Source organism: Puccinia triticina, chromosome 6A, assembly GCF_026914185.1.
Source record: "Puccinia triticina chromosome 6A, complete sequence".
Classification (NCBI taxonomy): Eukaryota; Fungi; Basidiomycota; class Pucciniomycetes; order Pucciniales; family Pucciniaceae; genus Puccinia; species Puccinia triticina.
In genome coordinates, this window is record NC_070563.1 from 3,273,781 (window position 1) to 3,294,671 (window position 20,891).

At 46.8% G+C, this 20,891-nt stretch overlaps 6 protein-coding genes across 6 annotated transcripts; 4 read left to right on the top strand and 2 right to left on the bottom strand.

The window, feature by feature from the left end:
- Window positions 1–256: 256 nt before the first annotated feature.
- PtA15_6A403 (uncharacterized protein) lies at window positions 257–834 on the top strand (the record flags this gene model as incomplete). Its single annotated transcript, XM_053170105.1, has 2 exons — window positions 257–348; window positions 438–834. The coding sequence occupies 2 exons, from the start codon at window positions 257–259 to the stop codon at window positions 832–834; spliced, it is 489 nt and encodes a 162-aa protein (XP_053021329.1).
- A 1,587-nt stretch (window positions 835–2,421) lies between these two features.
- Window positions 2,422–3,286, top strand: PtA15_6A404 (uncharacterized protein; the record flags this gene model as incomplete). Its single annotated transcript, XM_053170106.1, has 5 exons — window positions 2,422–2,696; window positions 2,788–2,845; window positions 2,928–2,971; window positions 3,054–3,120; window positions 3,209–3,286. 5 exons carry the CDS (start codon window positions 2,422–2,424, stop codon window positions 3,284–3,286), a joined length of 522 nt encoding a protein of 173 aa, XP_053021330.1.
- A 1,096-nt stretch (window positions 3,287–4,382) lies between these two features.
- PtA15_6A405 (uncharacterized protein) lies at window positions 4,383–4,960 on the top strand (the record flags this gene model as incomplete). Its single annotated transcript, XM_053170107.1, has 2 exons — window positions 4,383–4,474; window positions 4,564–4,960. The coding sequence occupies 2 exons, from the start codon at window positions 4,383–4,385 to the stop codon at window positions 4,958–4,960; spliced, it is 489 nt and encodes a 162-aa protein (XP_053021331.1).
- A 4,954-nt stretch (window positions 4,961–9,914) lies between these two features.
- On the bottom strand, window positions 9,915–11,537 carry PtA15_6A406 (uncharacterized protein; the record flags this gene model as incomplete). The annotated part of the gene is made up of 7 exons (XM_053170108.1): window positions 9,915–10,025; window positions 10,122–10,431; window positions 10,506–10,642; window positions 10,721–10,996; window positions 11,068–11,178; window positions 11,248–11,445; window positions 11,514–11,537. 7 exons carry the CDS (start codon window positions 11,535–11,537, stop codon window positions 9,915–9,917), a joined length of 1,167 nt encoding a protein of 388 aa, XP_053021332.1.
- Window positions 11,538–11,752: 215 nt separating this feature from the next.
- PtA15_6A407 (uncharacterized protein) lies at window positions 11,753–14,038 on the top strand (the record flags this gene model as incomplete). The annotated part of the gene is made up of 6 exons (XM_053170109.1): window positions 11,753–11,786; window positions 11,861–11,987; window positions 12,055–12,131; window positions 12,211–12,521; window positions 12,613–13,239; window positions 13,328–14,038. 6 exons carry the CDS (start codon window positions 11,753–11,755, stop codon window positions 14,036–14,038), a joined length of 1,887 nt encoding a protein of 628 aa, XP_053021333.1.
- Window positions 14,039–14,584: 546 nt separating this feature from the next.
- Window positions 14,585–16,822, bottom strand: PtA15_6A408 (uncharacterized protein; the record flags this gene model as incomplete). The annotated part of the gene is made up of 3 exons (XM_053170110.1): window positions 14,585–15,555; window positions 15,615–16,074; window positions 16,151–16,822. 3 exons carry the CDS (start codon window positions 16,820–16,822, stop codon window positions 14,585–14,587), a joined length of 2,103 nt encoding a protein of 700 aa, XP_053021334.1.
- Window positions 16,823–20,891: the final 4,069 nt, after the last annotated feature.

A 20,891-nucleotide genomic window follows, 5' to 3' on the forward strand; every position in this document is an offset into this window, starting at 1 on the left:
CAGCATCGATTGTGGGTCATTCGAGGTCTATAAGAACACCCCCCTCCCTCCTCTCCAATCTCCCTCCTCAGCAAGCTAACCACTTCCAGCTTCTCAATCTAATTATTTATTCTTCCTTCCTCGTGGTATTAGTAATTTAATCATCAGAAAAGAAATAGGTACTGGCTACCCTTTCTTCCTTCGCTCTTATTTAATATTTTAACACACAATACCACCGCCTTTAACTTCTTCATCCTCAAACAAGACTCATATCAATATGCTTGCTCAACGCAACACATTCTTCCTCGCCCTGGCCTTTGCTTCGTCGACTCTGCTTTTTAGTGTGCAAGCTCTCGCGCTCCCATTGAGGTAAGCACCATTTAAGTACCGATATATTTCACTTGACTGACTTACCTTCCTCTCTCTCTGCGATCCTCGGCTCTTCATTAAAACAAAAGCAGTCAAGCGGAAGGGATCCATTCAACATATCTCAAGCGAAATGCCAATGCAACGATCATCACTATGGCAGACCCTAAGCTGGCCGCCACAACCGGTACCCCTCTTGTCCAACGGGACATTCCTCCTCAGGCAGTGAAGTTGATGGAGACCGCCATCAAATTCATCAAACGGGACTCCCTCGAACAGCGTGACATTCCTCCTCAGGCAGTGAAAGTGTTCGAGACCGTCGGCAAATTAATCAAGCGGGACACCCTCGAACAGCGTGACATTCCTCCTCCGGCAATGAAGTTGATCGAGACCGCCGTCAAATTCATCAAGCGGGACACCCTCGAACAACGCGACATCCCCGCTCCATTGATGAAAACTGTTGATCAAGTTGACGTAAGAATCCCTTGAAGAGCGCGCCATTTCCGTCCCGGTTAGCGGGATCCCCTGGCCGAGCGCGACATGCCTGCCCCGATGATGAGAGCGATCACGACGGTCGATGAACTCTCACCCCACCACCCTCCTCGCTCACCCCCTTCCTCGCTCACAAATCACCGGTTTCCTCAAGCCGTGCCATGGATGGCTGTTTGGAATATTTGCTAACATGGAATTTGTATCATCGATATTCTTGAATTTGTATCCCTACTTGTTCTCCCTCATGACGCACTATTAATTAATATATTAAAAGAACATTTTACGACTTGTTTATTTGCCTTCCGGCCAGTCAATTTCTACAGTTGAATTGTTGAACAAAGCAGCGGACATCCTCACCGCATTGCAAAAAATGTTTTGAACATTTTCAATTTCGAACTTGACACAAGTTCCTCGTGCCCAGTTTGGTAGAGGGGCGCAGGCGGCGTGTCAACGCCACTTCCATTGGTAGACGGCCAAAAACACCTTTTCCGAGGATTTTTGCCATAGCACCGGAACCACCAAATATTTCACCAAACTCACATAATCAGAAAGCCCCACATTCTGGCTAATTTTGATGCCCTGTGATCAGCATAAGTCTTATCTGCCTCATTTCTTAATGAATTTCAAAAACCAAACCATTTTAGCCATCATGGATTTTGTTGATGTTGCATTCATCACATCATAGACACGAAAGGTGGCAAAAAATAGCAAGCTTCTGATGAAAAAGATCTAGAAAGTTGTTGTAAATATGTCTCAGGCCAAAATCACCTCAAGTCCCTCCCGGATTGGTTGAGTTAGGCCCTATCCTGGGGCTTGTCGGGGCCCTGCCTTGACTTTCCAAAGATTCTTGATCGTTATACACACACATCCCCTCGTTGCGATGGAGGTTGCAATGGAAGAAGCTGAGAGCCATGGCACAACGGTGGCCAGACATGCAATATCGTGAGCCGGCATGTGAAGCCAACCGGTCGGGTGCATCATGCATGCGGTTGGCTGCACCGGGAAAGAAGTTTCTAGATCAACCGGCGCTTCTTCTTCCCATCCATCATGACCCGCAACAAATACGTGATCGGTGTAGAAGTCTCGACTGTCTCCTCCGATCAGTTTTGGATCATCTCGAAGAATTTCTGCTCCCAGTTGCCCATCTTCCTCGCATAATCCGTTGTTGATGATCTAAAATGACCTAGAGACGTATTCCACTGTTGTCATGGGGTCGAGCAAAGCTACTCGCTGCAGTCATCTAGAGACTTGATGGATGGAGTAGCCGCGAGACTCCAAGGAGGGTGAGCTGAAAATTGTGCATATAAAATGGCACTGATCGGCCTCGTCTCCCATCTCATCAGCCATCCTATCATATCCAATCCACCCAGCTTCCAGTCCACCGTGTCCAGTGTTAGATAACATCAACCCTGTCAGAAAACAAACGGAAACCCACCAACTCACAAAATGGTCTCTTTCGCCCACCTGATCTCCCTTCTGTTTGTCCTCGTCGCGATCTCCCGCGCAGATGAAAAGGCCAGCCCAAAAACCGAAGATGTTGACGAGAAATTCTTCTGGGGTGGTTTCGGCCGCAACGGATGGGGGATGGGCAGCGGGTACTACCTATACAACACCTGGCCCGTCTTTTACAACCGCTACACCACCTTCCTCGGTGGGCCGTGCTACGGATACTCGCTTTTCCCTTACCGCTTTATGTACAATGGCTTTTTTGTCAAAGCCAGCGACGGTGCTCAAAGTGTCAGCAGACGTGCCATCAGCCTTGATGCCGAGCAGCTTTTCCGACGAGATACCGGACATTCAGTTACTTGTTCTACCCATGGCGAAGCTCCTAAGACTTTTTTGGTTAAGGATTGTCTCGAGTACGTTGATCTTCTCAAACAAAACCTGTAGCTCTACTCGCCAGCAACTGATCTCCCTTTCGTCTGCTTTTTCTTTATCATCATTCCCTAGTGCTGTCCATCAATTGGTCGAAAAGAAAATCTCGACAGCAAGTCATGGGACTTGCAAGGTGAGTAAAATTTGATTGGGCCGACTTGTACGTCCGCTTCATCCGCAGGACTCATTAACGCGATCGGTCCTTCTTCGTGTAGCTCGCACTCGCTAACGGTAAAGAGAAAGTGGCTCCAGGTCTCATGTAAGCAATCCCATTCAGCTTGCATATTTGAGGCCAGCAATTTTATTCATAATATTTTAAACCAATCTTTGTCCAAATGTAGCCCTGCGAAGGACCTCGAGAAAGGCGTTCATGGCATCTTAAAGGCTTGTGCTACTCCAGCTACTGCCGTGAGCCTTACCTCCCTACCCTCATTGTATTTTTCTTCAAGAAAGAATGGAAGAAAGACTTACTAGACTGCTACTTCCGTTCTCTTAGGAAAAGGAAACAGCTGAAGGCAAATCTTCTCCTAAAGACGACGACAAGCAAATTGTCATGCTCCTCACTAGTGCATGAGCGCGTTTCCTCGCCAGCAGCACCAACCTGGTTCCTTTTAACTGCTTATTTGCTTATTTATCTCTTTCTATTGGTCTGGAATCCTTGTATCGAATGCTGTTTATATCATCGCGGAAATGTAGCTTCATTGACTCTTTTGGCAACTTGGTATCTTGCAAGTTCCTGACAGAGGATAAAGTGTATACTGTAATAGCCAAGTTGGCCTTGACTGAGCTAGTTGTTCACGTATGGACACACTGAGGTTAGCACCAGGTGAAGGGTTTTACACACCTACTGCGGCAAATGAAACCTCTGTAGAAGGAGGTAGAATGTGACAAAGCTCGACGGCAAGGGCGAACTTGACATTTTCGGACGACAGTTTGCTGACGGGTAGCTTCCGAGTCCCTGGCCTCACCAATGGCCAACCCGGGATACAGCTCGAGCCTCAGTTTATGGTTTGCTGATGATCTTGAGCTTGGTGTGCGAAGGGCTCTCGTCTTAGACTTGGCTTCTGGTCTATGAAGGGTTTTCACATGAGCCGACACAAAATTCCCTCGTTCGTTAATTCAACCTCCCATGACTCTGAGCGAACCACGTCGACACGGAGTGCTCTCAATCTCCCTTTCCAAATCTGCCTAGTCGAGCGCAACAGTGAAGTGACCGCGATGCCGGTAAAGGCGATATGCATCAGGTGCTTAAAGCAGGCCAACACTTCGTCGGCAGGATAAGACCAGCCGTTTTTAGGGCCTGGCGAACAAGGCATGCTCGCATTAGTGACTGACTGCCTTGGCAGATGCCACTTATTGACTAACGTTTCTCTAGATCTGTCGGCCTTCCAGGCCTAACTACTCCAGGACCACATCCAGCACGGCATCGGAATCGTGGTTCACAGGAAGTCTATAAGAACACACCCCCACCTGCCCACTTTTCTCCTCAGCAAGCCAACCACTGCCAGCTTCTCAATCTAATTATTTATTCTTCCTTCCTCGTGGTATTAGTAATTTAATCATCAGAAAAGAAATAGGTACTGGTTACCCTTTCTCCCTTTGCTCCTATTTAATATTTTAACACACAATAGCCTTTAACTTCTTCATCCTCAAACAAGACTCATATCAATATGCTTGCTCAACGCAACACATTCTTCCTCGCCCTGGCCTTCGCTTCGTCGACTCTGCTTTTTAGTGTGCAAGCTCTCGCGCTCCCATTGAGGTAAGCTCCATTTAAGTACCGATAGATTTCACTTGACTGACTTACCTTCCTCTCTCTCTGCGATCCTCGGCTCTTCATTAAAACAAAAGCAGTCAAGCGGAAGGAATCCAGTCAACATATCTCAAGCGAAATGTCAACGCAACGATCATCACTATGGCAGACCCTAAGCTGGCCGCCACAACCGGTACCCCTCTTGTCCAACGGGACATTCCTCCTCAGGCAGTGAAGTTGATGGAGACCGCCATCAAATTCATCAAACGGGACTCCCTCGAACAGCGTGACATTCCTCCTCAGGCAGTGAAAATGTTCGAGACCGTCGGCAAATTAATCAAGCGGGACACCCTCGAACAGCGTGACATTCCTCCTCCGGCAATGAAGTTGATCGAGACCGCCGTCAAATTCATCAAGCGGGACACCCTCGAACAACGCGACATCCCCGCTCCGTTGATGAAAACTGTTGATCAAGTTGGCGTAAGAATCCCTTGAAGAGCGTGGCATTTCCGCCCCGGTTATCAGGATGATCAGGACGACCGGCAAACTCGTCTAGAGACCCTGGCCAAGGATCAACCGCGCAGCTCATCTCCCCCCCTCTGTCTCCCTGCACCCCGGTCTTCGCCCACAAATGATTGGTGTCCTCATCAGGGGCGGTGACATGGATGGCTGTTTGGAATATTTGCCGCGACAGAATTATCAAATTTGTATCCTAACTTGTTACTCCTCATGACGCACTACATATCAACATATAAAAAATAATAATAATTGGCTTTTTAAAACATTATTCCTCTTCCTTTTATCTGACCCTTCCAAAGTGTAAGCCTCAGATTTAAGCGGGTTAATGAGCGTTTAGATGAAAAAATGAACATAAGAATAATGAAAACAAATGAGTCAATATGCCTTGAGTTCCTCTAATTTTGGTGGATATGAGAATTTCAAACCCTTTTTCGCTGTCAGAATGGGTTTATGGGCCGGTATAAAGACATCCTAATTAAAATTTGACTCGCATGCAAAAAATTTACTCGCATGCAAAACCTTGCAAGAGTTTTTCCTAAATTGCTGTTACCAATTTATCAATATCTAGTCTCCTTTGAATTCCCAAGCTGTATCTAAGCTTAACCGTTGACAAGTCAATCTTTGTCTTCCATGGGAGTATATTCAATAATTTCACTTGTTTTATGCCTTGACTTTTGGAAAATGCAATCATTCTACTGTTGAATAAAACAGTGCTCAAATTGACAATGAAATAAAAAAAACATTCATCAAGTTTGATGATTCCATTCCATTTTCCCGGGTTCTGATTCTTGTAATAAAATCCAAGGATGTGAACCGCAGCTTGTGCTAAGAATATATCTTCCTGCGATATCAAGCAAACTGAATCAGAGTGCTGGTGCTCAATAACCTTGTAGATTTCTTTGCTATGATCAAAAAATATTAAATTGACCATCATGGCAAAGATTGTATGATCTTCAATTCCAAACATAAATATTTCATTTTTGTCAAACACTTTCATGTCAGCGGGTTGAATTTCTTTGCCTTTTGAAAAAAGATGTTGAAAAACCCCTTGTATCAAATTTTGTTCCATGATGTAATCCTCCAAAAATGCTTTTGATCCTAGAGTCTCCAAGAATTGTGAATTTACTACCCACAACATGTCAAATGTCCTATCCAATAACTCACAAAACTTCTTCTCCAAGGTGTACATGAGTTTTGTTTTCCGCTCTTCACACAAACTTTTTCCAACTAAATTTTCAAGATGATTTCTCATAGTGCTCCTCATTTTTTCATAGCTTGGTTTGAACAATGTAGGCGTCGTGTTTTTTCTCTCTAATTTCATCTTTGCTATCCATGCCCACCATTTTGGATCATGATATGTCAAGTAGAAATAATTCTTATTAATAATTTCTATCTCTTGTTCAGTTTCGTCACTCTGAAAAATTGGCTGAATGTATCTTCCAATCATAATTCTAGCCTGATGTTTTTTCTTTGAAGTAAACTTCAAGTTTTTTACCTGAGAGGAATCTCCCCAGGGTAGCAGAGCTTCTATTCCTTTTCTTGAAAGTTCCTCTTCAGATATTAAGCTTGGTCTGTCTAGCCAGCTGTTTCCAAAGTGACTAAGTTTATGGACAAAATTACCATCTTTTTCAAAGATGCGCTTCCATTTTTCAGGGTTCTTGTTTTTATAGTAGGAACCAAGAGTATAAACGACTGCCTCATTAATTAGTATTGTCTGTTTTGAAATCAATATATAATTCTTCCGGAGCAGTTGTCTCTTCTTGGAAAATTTGTAAACCGATTTTTCTTCAGTCGTATGAATTGCTGTTAAAATCTTCTCATATATACCTTCTTGGACATTTTCGACACATGGACGGGGACTGCCACGAGAAGAAGAATAAATCTCTTTGCTCATCAACATGAAATCTACGAACCATTTAACCGCAGATTTCTGTTCTTGAATGTAGGAATCGTCGGATTGTTCGGCCCCCAATATCTCCAAAAATCGAAGGTTGATAGCCCACAACACACCTACTAGTCGCTTTAATCTCCTTTCTCTATTCTCGTCTTGAATTTGGACTGTATATGGAAATTGAATTGAAGGGTCTTTGTGGCGGGAAAAATAATCCTTTGATAAAATTTGTAACAACGGTTCAACATTCTCTTTTAATTCATTCGTGATCCTTTCACGAACGCGGATTTCAATGACTGACAGCCAAGCCCATAAGTTTTTTTTGACTCTCGGATGAAATTTTGTTGATAAAATGGGGAAGCTGATAATTGCACTTGCCCCTTTGGATTTATATTCTCCAGGAAGTGGGACAATTGACAGAGCGTTGCCTTCTTCATGCGTGGTTGTAACCGATGTGGCAGTGGTACTTCCGGGTTGTTCCTGGCTGCCTGCGAAGTCATGAACGTCAGCTCACATGCGTTCCTCACCTGATAGCTGGGAGAACTCTCACTTTCTCTTTGACTTCTCTTTTCACATCCATGATCAAAATTCAAAGAAAAAGGGAGTCTTTTTTGAGCTGAGCCTGCATTGAAACGGAAAACAGCACATGCTCGTTATTTTCCATAGGGTTTCTTCCTTACAGAATCTATGAAGCGGACTTACTACTGAGTCGAGATATTTGAGATGGAGAATTTGATGGATCAACTTTCAAATTATCTTCTTCCCCTTCCAAATCGAGCAGAGGTACGTTTAAATCCCAATCGAATCGCGGCTTCTTTGATTCTATCAAGCGATTTCCTTCATCTTTGACATGTTGTACAGGACGTTTGAGGGACGCTTTTTTTATCTTTTTGCTTCTACTATCCTGCAAACAGGTATAACCTGCATCATTGTTTCGACAAGAAAGCACTCGTCAAAGATCTCCATCTGACATGATGGCCCATCTAACGGCTTTCATCAGACTCACGCGGCTTCTTTGATGCTCTCTGGTAAGTTTCCTCACCTTTGACCAGTTGGAGAGGGCGTACGAGAGAATCTTTTTTTATCTTTTCGCTTCTACCGTCCAGTAAGAAACTATAATCTGCATCATTATTTGGACAAGGAGGCACTCGTCAAAAATCTCCGACTGATAAGATGTCCCCAGGTTGTCAATCGTACTGGCGGCAATCAGACTCACGCGGCTTCTTTGAGGCTCTCTGATAAGTTTCCTCCTCTTTGACAAGTTGGAAAGGGCGTTTAAGGGTCGTTTTTTTTATCTTTTCTCTTTCACCTTCCTGCAAGCAGGTATGGCCTGCGTCATTGTTTCGGAAAGAAAGAATTTGTCAAAAATCTCCAACTGTCATAATGTCCCATGGTTGGCAGTACTGCCTGCAGTAGCTAGACTCACGCGCTGTGTGCAGGCTTCCTGATCGACTCTTTCGTGGCACGACTAGCACTGTTTGTTGATCTTGGTGTGATTTACAATCAAGGGAGGTATCGAAGGACGGCATGCGTCTGATGGGATCCTCTTGGATAGCCAGGTTTGTTGAGGAACTTTTGACTACGTTTATTGGTTGACCTTGTACAGGATTTTTGCGCAAGTTTGCTGAGAGGTAGTGGACGTGAAGCAAGGCTATAAGCCCAACTCTCCAGATATTCTCCATGTTGAATGCGTTGAAGGTCTCATTAACCTTTTGATGGTATGCCCCCTCTGGTCGTCTCATAGATCCCTCTCTCTTTGAGCAAAAGGGAAAGATTCCTCCGCCGAAGGAAATGGTTGTTTAGACTATGACGTCCTTAGGCGCAAGGAGATAGTCGCAGCCTGTAAAATTATCACAAATGGAGTTATTTTTCGATCATCTTTGTTCAAATGTCTTGTTTTTTCGGTTTTTTTTTTTATGAAATCCAGAATTATGATGTTCTTCCGCAGCCAGCTACTAGTACTACATCCTGTACTTAGGAGATCACTACCAACTTTTATTCCTATGAAACTGCAGGATAAATATTTACTTATTTTTCCAGACTGTGATGTCAGTTCACGTTGAATCGGTTAATCCAGTGCCGACAGGAGACAACTCCACAATTCACCTCTGACAGCTGAGCAAGGAATGTGGAGACACATCGGAACTCAAATGCTTCGTGCACTGGGTATCGGTATGGGCAACCTGACGTCACGACCGGGAGAGGAGGGCGCTCACATCGGAGGGATTGGTGTTAAGTTCGAACACTCCGCTACAACTAAATTTCCGAAGCATATTGACTCTACAGAATCCCAAGTTTGACTTAGTTTGACTTTCGCTTGGAGTTGCTTCGAATTGATAGACAGGGTCCCCGTTGGCCCGACAAAATAATCTGGGCGCCACAGGATCCTAGTGTGAGTTGTGATAAAATGCCAATAGGAAACATGGCTAAGAGGCGCCCCTCCCGCTCGACAAGGTCCTCTCACCTTTCCAATAGGCGGACAGGTCTGGCTGCGCCACCTGTTCTTTAATCCCGAGAACAAGAATACATTTGTATTTCGGCCGAGTAATCCTTGAGAAATCCGGGTCACGTCGGGTTTCCGAGTGCACAGTGCAGGAAGCACTCTCCCGCAGTGCGTGACATAAATATCTCCGGAAAAATATGTAACAGTCATGGTATTGGTCTCTCTCCTCAATAAGCATGATACTTAATATGGAATTGACCGGATATCTGATGTATTCAGCGTGAGCAGCGGGGAAGTATCTCGACTCAGGGGCGAAACAGGGTCAAGCTTGACAAACCTTTCCTCCCGGCGGGAGGCCGCACTTCATGCGCGGTATTTCGCGCCCGCTGGTAAGCGAGACACTAGTGTCAAGCTGGCACACAGGTGTAGTTCGTCGGATCATCAAAGACCACTACACACTGTTGTTGTTTTAGTAAGGTATAAATCTAAATCAAGCATTCCATCTTTTGCTGTTCTCGGTTCGACAAAGAGAAAAACCGTGGAAATCGTCGGGGTGCGCAAGTTGAAAAGGCGCCCCTTTTCCCAACCAAATCGAATCAAACTTCGATCAATTCGTCTTCGTCGTCCGATGCTGGCTTTGGCTTTACTGCATGCTCGGATTCGTCTCGCATCAAGAGATTAACCAAGCGCTCAATACTTTCCTGGACCTAAAAAAAGAACAGAAAAAGTCAGGATGTGCTGATTAGTTTTAATGGATTTTCGTAGTTTTTGGATGGAAAGGGATCAAATGAGGACGACTGAACGATTTCTGATGTTTCATCCAAATGGAGAATCTGGACGATACGGTAGACTTTTTTCATGCGCATGATTTCACGTTGGATGGGGTAGGTGGCCAAGAGGATCAGTGACTCGACGAGGATGAGTCTGAGGTTGGCATCAGATTCTCGGCGTTTATCGGGGCCGAGGAGCTGACACTCGACGGGAAAGTCTTCCTGCTCTTCCGGCTCATCTATTGCTTCCGGGCCCATCAACGGCAGGAGGATCGCGGGCAAGAGGTTGAAGCCTGTAGGCGAGAGTAGTTGTTCGTGGACCTCAGTTGCGAAGCAGCAGTTCCTAAGAGCCAACAGACAAGGATTCAGAAGAGCAGATCGCGGGTGCTCTCGAAGTAGGGGCAGGTGGGCTCTTACTTAATGGCGCTGATCACGCCGCCCCGCCTGATCAAGCTAGGGTGCTGGGTGAATGGGCATAGCTGGAACAAAGGTGCTTCATGCGTGGCAGTCGGCGAAGGACCAACACCAACCAGATAATCCCGCCCCCTGGCAGACTGAAACACAAAACCAAGTATTGAGTGAATGAGGGTCATGTCATCCGTCAAGCAAACAGAGATGATAAGCGTGCTTACGGCTGAGAGGTTAGCCCAGACAGAGGCCAGAAAGTCAAAGTTGGCATGCGGGTTGATTTGTTTCTGGTCCCCACGCGTAAACACTTCAATTAAAAGGTCCATGAGCGGGGTAGGGCTTGTCTTCAATCGGGCACTCAATGGCTGGTCTTGATTGATCGTCGGATGAGAGGCATGAGGTGGGATGGTCGAGTTGAGACACAGGTCGACGAGCGACTCTACTTTGGTGAGGTTTGACAGTAACATGCAAGCTAGATCTGCCAAGATGGAATCATGATCCTAGGCGAACCGAAAAATAAGTACGAGTGAGCCTGGTATGATCGTGCTCCAGGAAAAGTGGATTGACTGACGATTATGGTGAAAAAGATCACTGAGAGGAAGTCGGGGTCCTTGAGTTGTTCTACGACCTGGGTAGTATCTGACAGGTTGATCAATGCTGAAAAGGCATCATGGGCCGTCATCTGTAGGTTGTATCATTACGTATCAGATAAGGCCAGTTGGATGGTGGGCTGATGAAGTCTCATGCATACATGCTGGTCTTCGGATAGCCGCTTCAAATCCTCGATGATCCCGGGCTTGATGCTTCCCGGCTTGAGATCTCCGGAGACATTCTCAGATGCAACATTGAGGAGGGAGCGGGATGGATGGCTGGCAGCGGTGTAGGGCAGCAGGCCATGGACAGCCAGTCGGCGAACCTCTGGGTTCCGGTCATGAAGGAATTCGATCAACTGCAACGAAAAAGTTGTCAGTGGTAATTCCCCGCGAACACACTGGTCTTCCGGTCCCACACACCCACTTCTCCCATTTCGTCTTGTGCCATCTCGAGTCCGTCTGTCCTGGTTCGTGGTCGATTGTGGTTGTTCACAGCGGGGGATATTTAGGGGATATTCCAGTGGTTGGCTGGTGGTGGGTTGCGCAGTCTGATGCGCAGCCGAGGCGCATACACTCCGCTATCCTCGCCGCCCACCGGAACTTGCCCACCCCGCATCCCTCAGTCCAAACCAAAAAATCAATCGATAGTCCGAAGTCGCCATCATGAGCTGCCCCTCCAACGGAGTCAAACCCATCGGTAAGCCAGTCTCTGGGCGCATCTCCAACCACTCAGCCATGCTAACATTGTCTGGTTCAAATGGTTGATAATAGCCTTACTCTCCGTATCGAACAAGACTGGCTTGATCGACATTGCAAAGGGTCTCCACCAAGCTGGGCTCAGATTGATTGGCAGCGGAGGTACCGCAAAGGCCGTCCGGGACGCTGGCCTTCCTATCAGGTCATTATCAATTATCATCATCCCTACCACCCACAGACAAAAACTTATGCAAAGGTTGCCTTTGCAGTGATGTCTCTGAAATCACCGGGGCTCCAGAGATGCTGGGCGGACGTGTCAAGACTCTCCACCCAGTTGTTCATGGTGGTAAGTAGATATATATATGTATATATATATACCGCATCTCATTTCAACGGCGATTTGCTGATGCTTCACTCATCAACAGGCATCTTATCCCGACAGACACCGAATGACCTCGCTGATCTGGCTGCCCAATCTATCCATCCGATCAGTGTCGTGGTCTGCAACCTCTATCCATTCAGCGAATGCATCTCCAAGACTCCCCCGCCGACTATCGAACAAGCCGTCGAGGAAGTGGACATCGGGGGCGTGACTCTCTTGAGAGCTGCGGCCAAAAATCACGAACGAGTCTCCATTCTTTGCGATCCCGAAGATTACTCGACTTTTCTTCAACAATGTCAGCCAAACGGTATCACTGGTGTCAAGGAGTCCTTCAGGAAATCTCTTGCTGTCAAGGTACCCATCATCTCTTCCCACTCAGAATCATTCAGTTCTTTTGTATAACTTGCTAACTGTCATCCCCCTTCTACTACCCCCCACATCCCAGGCTTTTTCAATGACCGCAGCTTACGATGCCACCATATCTACTTACTTTCGTACAAAATACAACTCTGCGGACTCGATTGCCACCGCTCCACTAGAAAACAAAAATGAACTACGTCAACGAGCCCAACAACTCTCCTTGCGCTACGGAGCCAACCCCCATCAAGCTCCAGCACAGGCCTACGTGACCGAGGGACGACTGCCCTTCTCGGTCCTCTCGGGTTCACCGGGGTACATCAACCTACTGGACGCCCTGAATTCGTTTGCGCTGGTGCGAGAGCTTTCGGAGGCCTTCCAGCCCCCGATCCCCGCAGCAGCCTCGTTCAAGCATGTCTCCCCAGCGGGTGTAGCAGTCGGGACGAGCGAGCCGCTGACAGACGTCGAGATCCAGGTCTTCGGGGTCGATGGGATCCAGGACTTGAGCCCACTGGCCAAGGCATATGCGCGAGCTCGTGGCGCCGATCGGATGTCCTCCTTCGGCGACTTCTTGGCCCTCTCCCACACCTGCGACGTCTCCACCGCTAAAATCATCTCCCGCGAGGTCTCCGATGGCGTCGTCGCTCCTGGGTATGAGCCCGAGGCTTTAGAGATCCTCAGGAAGAAAAAGGGCGGCAAGTATTGCGTCCTCCAAGTAAGCCATTTCTCCGCCTTCTTGGTTTCTGTCATCCCTTTAGGCTTAAGCGGTACTTTCTATAATCTAACATGATCATGATCGACAGATGGATCCCAGCTTCCAGCCCGGACTGATTGAACGAAGACAAGTCTACGGAATCACCCTAGAACAACGCCGAAACGACGTCAGGATCACACCGGACCTATTCAAAGATATCGTTACTGAAGCTAAAGACATACCTGCGTCGGCCATTACCGACTTGATCGTCGCGACGCTCTCATTGAAGTACACCCAATCGAACTCAGTGGCTTATGCGTTCAGAGGAGGGATCATCGGATTAGGAGCCGGCCAACAGTCGCGGATCCATTGCACCCGTCTGGCAGGGACCAAGGCGGATCTTTGGTGGCTCCGACACCACCCCAAGGTGTTGGGAATGAAGTTCAAGCCGACGACGAAGCGGGCAGACAAAGCGAATGCGATCGACCTGTATCTGACCGATGCGGTCTGGGAGGACGATGAGGAGGAGGGAGAGGGAGAGAAGAGCACGGAACGTAAGGAATGGGAAGCGATCTTCGAGGAAGTCCCCGTCCGACTCTCCAAGGCTGAACGGAAAGAATGGATGGCCAAGCTCGACGGCGTCGCCCTCGGAAGCGACGCCTTCTTCCCGTTCACTGATAACGTCAGGAGGGCCGCTAAGAGCGGTGTCAAGTACATCGCCGCGCCCGGAGGTAGCGTCATGGACCCTGCCGTCTTCAAGGCCGCCGATGAGGCTAAAATGGTCTACTGCAAAACCGCTCTCAGATTGTTTCATCATTGAAACTCATCTCCCTCTCTACCCTTCCCTTACCCGTCATTTTGTATTCATATGCCATATACCCACCCTCCATTTACTTTCCTACAAGTCGCAACCATCTTGGGTCAAATTCCTTTTACTTTTTTCCATTCAGCAAAGCTTTCATGTGGTAGCTGAGCCTTCCGTATAGATCACCCAAAAAAACCTATGTGCATCTTTCCTTCTTTCTTCTACATAGTATCCCAAACTGGTAGTACTTCCAGCCACACACTGCATTTGTTTACTCAAAAACTTCAATTTTTTTGGATTATAAAGAAAAACCCGTTGGTCGAGGAATCAGGTGTATCTAGGTGTATCTACACCACAGTTGCAGCCAAACATTTTGTGGTGGTTTTCAAAATGGATTGGAGAAGTTTTCAATACGATTGGAACAATATGTCGGGGCACAAAGCTCCTGGGGAAACTGATCTGAGAAGTTTGAGCAACCATTTGAGAAAAAGTTGGCATCCCATTTTCACAACGGAATTGAAACCGAAAAAGTTGTGGAATACCAACTATTGTCTGCAAACCCTACGTATTTTTGGCCTGAGAAGGTTTGGGGAGCTTGGCAGCCATTTTAGATTTCCAAGATTCGCGTTGTCGTTCGAAGAGAGGGAGGTCGAGTTTCTTGAGGAAGAAGTGGCCGAAGGAAGACTTGAGGAGGAAGGATTGATGAGTCCCGATGCTGGCAGCGATTTTCTCTTTGAGATAGACGTCCGAGATCGTCCAGAAGGTTTCCGCAATGTGCGAGCCGATCCGGTCGTCCGCTAGCAGATGGAATTTGCCCAGGAACCGGATCGTGAAGTGGCGGCGGGTGGAAGCAGTGATTGTGGGGGACTTGAGCAGGGCGTCTAGTGCACGTGAGCCGATCGGGTCTCGCGAAAACCCGATGATCACTTCGATAGGAAGCTGGGCTAGTCCCTTGGTGATGATCGTCTCCAGTGAGCGAGGAAGGGTGTGGAGGATCGATTGCAAGAGGACAGATCCTTGGACGTTGCTTTCCGGCAGTTTGACCTGCTCTAAGTTCACTTCCGAGCTCGATTCGAGCATGTTAAACGTCCGCGTCTTCCGGAAATAGTCCATCCTCATCAGCGAAATCAGGCAGGGAAAGATCCACCGATAGTCTGTCTCCCCGTCGATCCCAAAGGCCTTCAAGATTGTCTCGATCACTTCTTGGTGGACGGCGGGGTCAAACGCGGCCGATCGTTCGACGAGCGCTTTGAAGAAACCAATCCGATAGTTGTCGATACAGTCCGCCAATTTCGGCCGGACCTCTTCGAGCGCGGGCCCGAAGCTCTCTTCATTCAACTGAGAGACCGCCCGGCTGATGACAAAGTTGGCCACCGGATGGTTGCACAGATGGCCTATTCGACCCACCAGATAGACCGCGTGGAATCGGGTAAAGAGCGGCGCCGACAAGCGACTCAAGATCCCCTCGATCACCCTCGATGCTGTTACATCCCGCAGGCTGACTTCCACAAACTCCGACCGGTCCGAACTGACTAAAGCAAGCTCGGCGGTCAGTCGTCGCGTAAAAGATCAAATTGGTTATGGTACTTACAGGGGGTTTGGAAGAGCCCATCAAGGATGATGTCGGTCAACGAGCCCGGTGTTTCAGCTTCTCCCCTATCGAACTCGATCTCGATGATAAGCTGGAGCAGAACGACGATTGACGGGTTGCTTGCGACGCTGCGAACGCCTCCGAGCCGGTTCTTGTCGCTCCAATTTTTCTTCATCCGCGCGTAGAGCGCCACGCCCTTTTTGCGGAGCTTTTTCGGGATCTGTCGCTGCGGACCAGTGGGGACAGAAGGGGCGAGTGTTGCCGATGAGGTGTCCGAGGAAGAGGGCTTGGTGTGGAAGACGGAGCGAAGAGAGCCTTGCTTCGAGCGCCATTGCGAAGACTTCTTCGACCGCACATCCTCCTCCTCAATCGACTTTCCGAAACATAATCGCAGGAGGACCAGGAGAACGTGGCTTCCCGACGGCGAAGAAACCAGACTATTCAGATGGGGCAAAATGTCCTGCGTTCGTTTTGAAGGAATAATTTGACATGAGATGACGGTACAAAAGGTTATGGTGGTTGGGTTTGAGACATACCTCGCAGGCCTGGGACAGCAAGTCGCGCATGAGAGGTAAAGTTTCTTCTTCGAGTTCTTTATTTTTCGAGGCGGGTGGATTGAGTTCGTCGTGCAAGACCGAGGCAGATGAAGACAGCAAGGTCTGGATGACATGTGAGCCGTGTCGATGGTTGCACAGGTCGACGAACCGGTCGCTGAACCGGTCGGCCAGGACCCGCTTAGCGAAGCCGTCCATGCTGTAGATGATCCGCTCGAGGATAATGCTGGTCTCGGGATCGCTGGCTAGGGCCAGTTCGTGTCCCCCCAGCTCGGCGAGCGCCGACCGCAACAGCAGCTGTCTCTCGTCCTCGTCCTCGTCCTCCACTTCATCTTGTTGGTTCTTGTTGTTCGAATGATAAGCACCGAGTCCCAGTCGCTCGAATTCTTGCAGTTTCTCGTCGATCTCTTTCCAGTATGCTCTCAAGTCAGGCGTCAGTAGTGGGAACTCGGCCACATCCGGGTCCTTGGTGTCTGTCTTCAGTCTTTCTGGGGTGCACGCTTCATCCTCTGATCCTTGAGCTAATTCCATCACATCCTCGGTTGCCACTTTGGGCCGTTTGGGTGGCTTGGCTGCACCATTTAGTCCATCCAAGTCTTCCTTGTCCTTCTGCTTGTTTCCTCCACGGCCTCGTTTGCGAAACTCCCGGGGCATCCTTCGTCTCAGTCCGAAGAATCTCTCTCGTCCTTATCTGTTGTTTTCCTGCTCTCGTTTGTCGTCTGCTGATATCGTGAATATCTCGTACATATATGTCTCGTTGCTTCTCTGGGGTCTCGTCCGTGGGTGTCGGCGGGAGAACCAACAACTTGAAAAGCGTGTACATATCCGCAACTTTGGTCAAAATATCCAAATTGAATATGCAAGAGGAGGATCTGCAGTGGCCCGCAGAGGGGCTTCGTACCGTCACTGCGGGGAAATTGTTTGGCCCTTGGGTGCTTTAATCCCCTTGATCACCGAACTTGAGTCAGTCCTCCCTTCGGAGTTGGCAGGCAGGCGTTTGTACGAGCCTTCGAAGGAGGGCCTTGGGAGTAAGCGGCTGATTACTGAACAGGGGATTGTACCACATTCAATGAGACGCAGTGTAAACAAAAGTGATACGGCCCTTGAAAAAGGAAAAACCATCTGCTGGAGCAAGCTCAGCAGGGTTTTTGCAAGGATGTCCAGAAGGGCTATGGATGTCTAGAAGGGATGATGGATGGTTGTATTCCTGCAAAAGAAGCTAAGCTACAAGGCCATGCCACACATGCCTCTTTTTGCCCAAAAACAAGTGTGTAATAATGAATCCACAGGGAAATGGGGGCTTTCCAGGCCCCAGACCCGTCAGCTTTCACACCAGAATTGGCCGCTTGGAGGTAAGTCTCTCTGTGAGACAGAGACCCTATGGGGCCCTCCTCCAGAGAGGCTTTTTTCAGCTTGCTTTATCACTATCCAGAAATGCTTCAAGTTACCCTGAATTTCTTGTGACTTTGCCAAAGGAGCCCTGTTGCTCCAATTTGACAAAACATCAAGGAGCTACATATTGTACTCCCCCCCCCCCCACCACCAACATTCTCATGTGATCTGTTACTTTGGAGAAAGAGTAATCTGTATTGGCTCACCCACTGCCATGCCGCTGCTATCCAGTCCACACCCCCAAACTGTTGCAGTCAACGGTGTATCCGCTGCACTACGCTCAAAAAAATGGCCTTTGAGCGTAGCGCAGCAGTTGAACGCTACGTGGCCAGACCAAAAACTGATAGCGCAGCAAGAACACTGCTGCGCTACTTGCTACGCGCAGCGATTGTCCTCTACCCTCCCAGGGCCATTAGCAAAAGCAAAAATTTGCTACACTACCCGCTAAACTAGCGGATAGTGGAACAGTTTTGTGTTCTAAACGTGTTTTTATGTGTTTTAAAACCTTTTTCTTTTTTTTTTTGGCTCCCACATGGTATCAAGGGTGCAAAAACTACGCTAACCTACATAAGCCCACCTAAAACTAAATTGTAGCTGATGCCCACTAACATTTGAGGCTATTAAATGTAGGTGTAGTGAGGAGTCACTAAATCACACAAACACTAACATACACTAAACTACAGCAAATTAGTGGTGCACTACAGCTGATTAGGGGCCACTAAAGCTAAAACTAATTTTTTTTATTCAAAAATTGTTTAGCCGTAGTTGTAGCTGAGCAGGCACTGCAACTACAAAATATTTTAGTGGTACAAACTATGCTAATTTGGTTGAAAACCAAACTAAATGAAGGGTTTTTGTTGCACCCTTGGTGGCATAGAGAAAATCAGTGCTGAAAGCTACGTGATCACTTCTTTAGCGTGCTATTTTTTTATTTTTCTTTGTAAAAATCGAAAAGCGTGTAGTGCAGCAATCCGAAAGAAAGCTGCGCTAAAATCAGCACAGCAGATAAACCATTGTTGCAGACTCAGTCTAGAACCAACTCTCCACTCTGCACTGCAATCTGGTCTCAGATCCCAATCTGTGCTCCGTGTGTAACCCTAGGAGTTACCCCGGTTTGTGCATTCCCTGATTGTCAAAGCATTCCGCATGCTTTTGCCCTCAACATTCTGACTTCCCTGCGCGTTGCTTGCCCAAATGCCACAAAGAGAAGTTACATCAACAGTAATGCTAACATTAAATTAGAAAAATGCAACAAAATTGGTGCTTTTATTGTTAAAATAATGGAAGTGATGCTTCTTTTACTTTATCGTTTTTTATTCTTCAACTTGTTACATACATTACCCCCCACCATTACAGGAGGATAAAATGTGTATAAATAGGGGTTTTTACTTCAGATAACACGGTTAACACATTATCTGAGTTATTTTTCATGGTAGCAAGGTAGGAAGCCCCCGCTGTCACATTATCTAAATGGCTGTGGGCTTGATTTACAAGATAAAAGTAAGGCCCTGTTTGGATGCCGCGTGAATCGTGATAAATGTGTGTATTTATAACGTGCAACCCCCGGGGTTTCCAAAATTTTGGTGAAGACGGAGGGCAAACTTTGGGTTGCACCTGATAAATTTGCCAATTTATCACATACAATGGGTGGGTCCAAACAGGGCCTAAAGATCAGCTGTGTGTGAACTCCTGACTGCAATATTGAAAAGTGGAAATTCTGTCAACTTGAGCTCATATAAATCACCACACTAGGCCTTGTATTTGCCTGGATCTTTGACCACACATTGAATTTCTTCAAAGAAAAATAACCCACAAGAAAACCAATGTCAAGTTATTGAAGCACAGATCTCCACCAAACTCATCCCCTGGTGTGTCATCTGGACCGTGGCAATCTTGTTTCTAACTTGTGGGTGTGTGAAATTGGAAAGCCCTCTTTGGATCAATGGTTGGAGGCAGCTTTATTGAGGGAAATTGATTCAGAAGGTGAATATGGTGAACAGTGGGGGAGGATGGGGAATCAGCTGGCCAACCACAGCGGGGTATTACTAATACCACCCAACCACAGCTGAGGTCATCACAACCAATGACATGACAATACCAGGGCTGTGTATCACAGAATGGTGGAGATTAAAATGGGGCTGTGCCCAATCACCTCATAGCTTAACCACTGAACTGTGCTCTCAAAATCCAAGCAATAAGCATATGACATGGAAACATAAAGCCTTATTTGCAGGGACTGATACAAAACTGTGAGGTGTTTTCCTGTAAAAAAATGGGTTTATGGCAGTATGCCACAATATGATATCCTTTTATGTCTTTAAATTTGAGAACCCTAAGGCCCTGTTTGGCAGTAGTGATTTTATGCAATAACCACTGCTTTTCTATAATTGGGCCTTTGTGGGGCCCATATTGTATCACTTGCATGTTTGGCAGAATTGAAAAGTTATGAGGGTCATCCTGGGTCATCACAGCTTTCCTCATTGATCCAGATCACCCCCACTATTTCCTAAATAGTAGCCCTGGGGGTATTTGGGGTGATATCAGCACACTTACACAACACACCCCAAATCCAATTCCACCCCCACCAACCCTGAAACAAATACAATTAGGGTGTTCAAAGTTGACTTTCATAAAATCATAACACCATAAAATCATAAAATTCTGAGCTGGAAAAAATATGTACACCCAAACACTCAAATTAGAGCAACATTTCTAAAATGGTACACATAAAATCATCATCTGAAAGTTTTATGATTTTATGATTTTATGTAAAGAAAATTTTATGATTTCAACTTTGAACACCTTAAATACATTAAATGTAGGCGGTAAACATTTTTCATTGAAGACACATACATACAGGTACAATTTTTTGTTTTTAGGTGTTATCCTGGATTCCTGTATATATTGGCTAAAAACAAAAAAATTGGATATGTAGGTATGCATCTTCAATGAAAAACGTTTACCATATAAATTTCATGTATTGTGTTTGTTTCAGCGTTTCCCCCACCCTCCCGCCACATTTGGTCTGGCACTGCCCTCAATGGCCAATACAGACTTTGTACCATTCACCAACCAGAGTACACACTCCCCTTGATGGTTGACACAACTGGTCATTGGGAGGAGGAAATGCCCCCTCCCCAATTCAGAGTGTTCTCAATAGCTGAAATAAATACCGCCCTTTGAGGGGACAATGCAATTCTCTCAATGAACAATTGTTTTGGTCAGATTCTCTCAATGAAAAATTGTGTTGGACATTGATGGGAGTGAACAATATGATGACCAATCTAATACAATTGTTCACCAAAAAGAAATGATCATGTATTAGCCATTG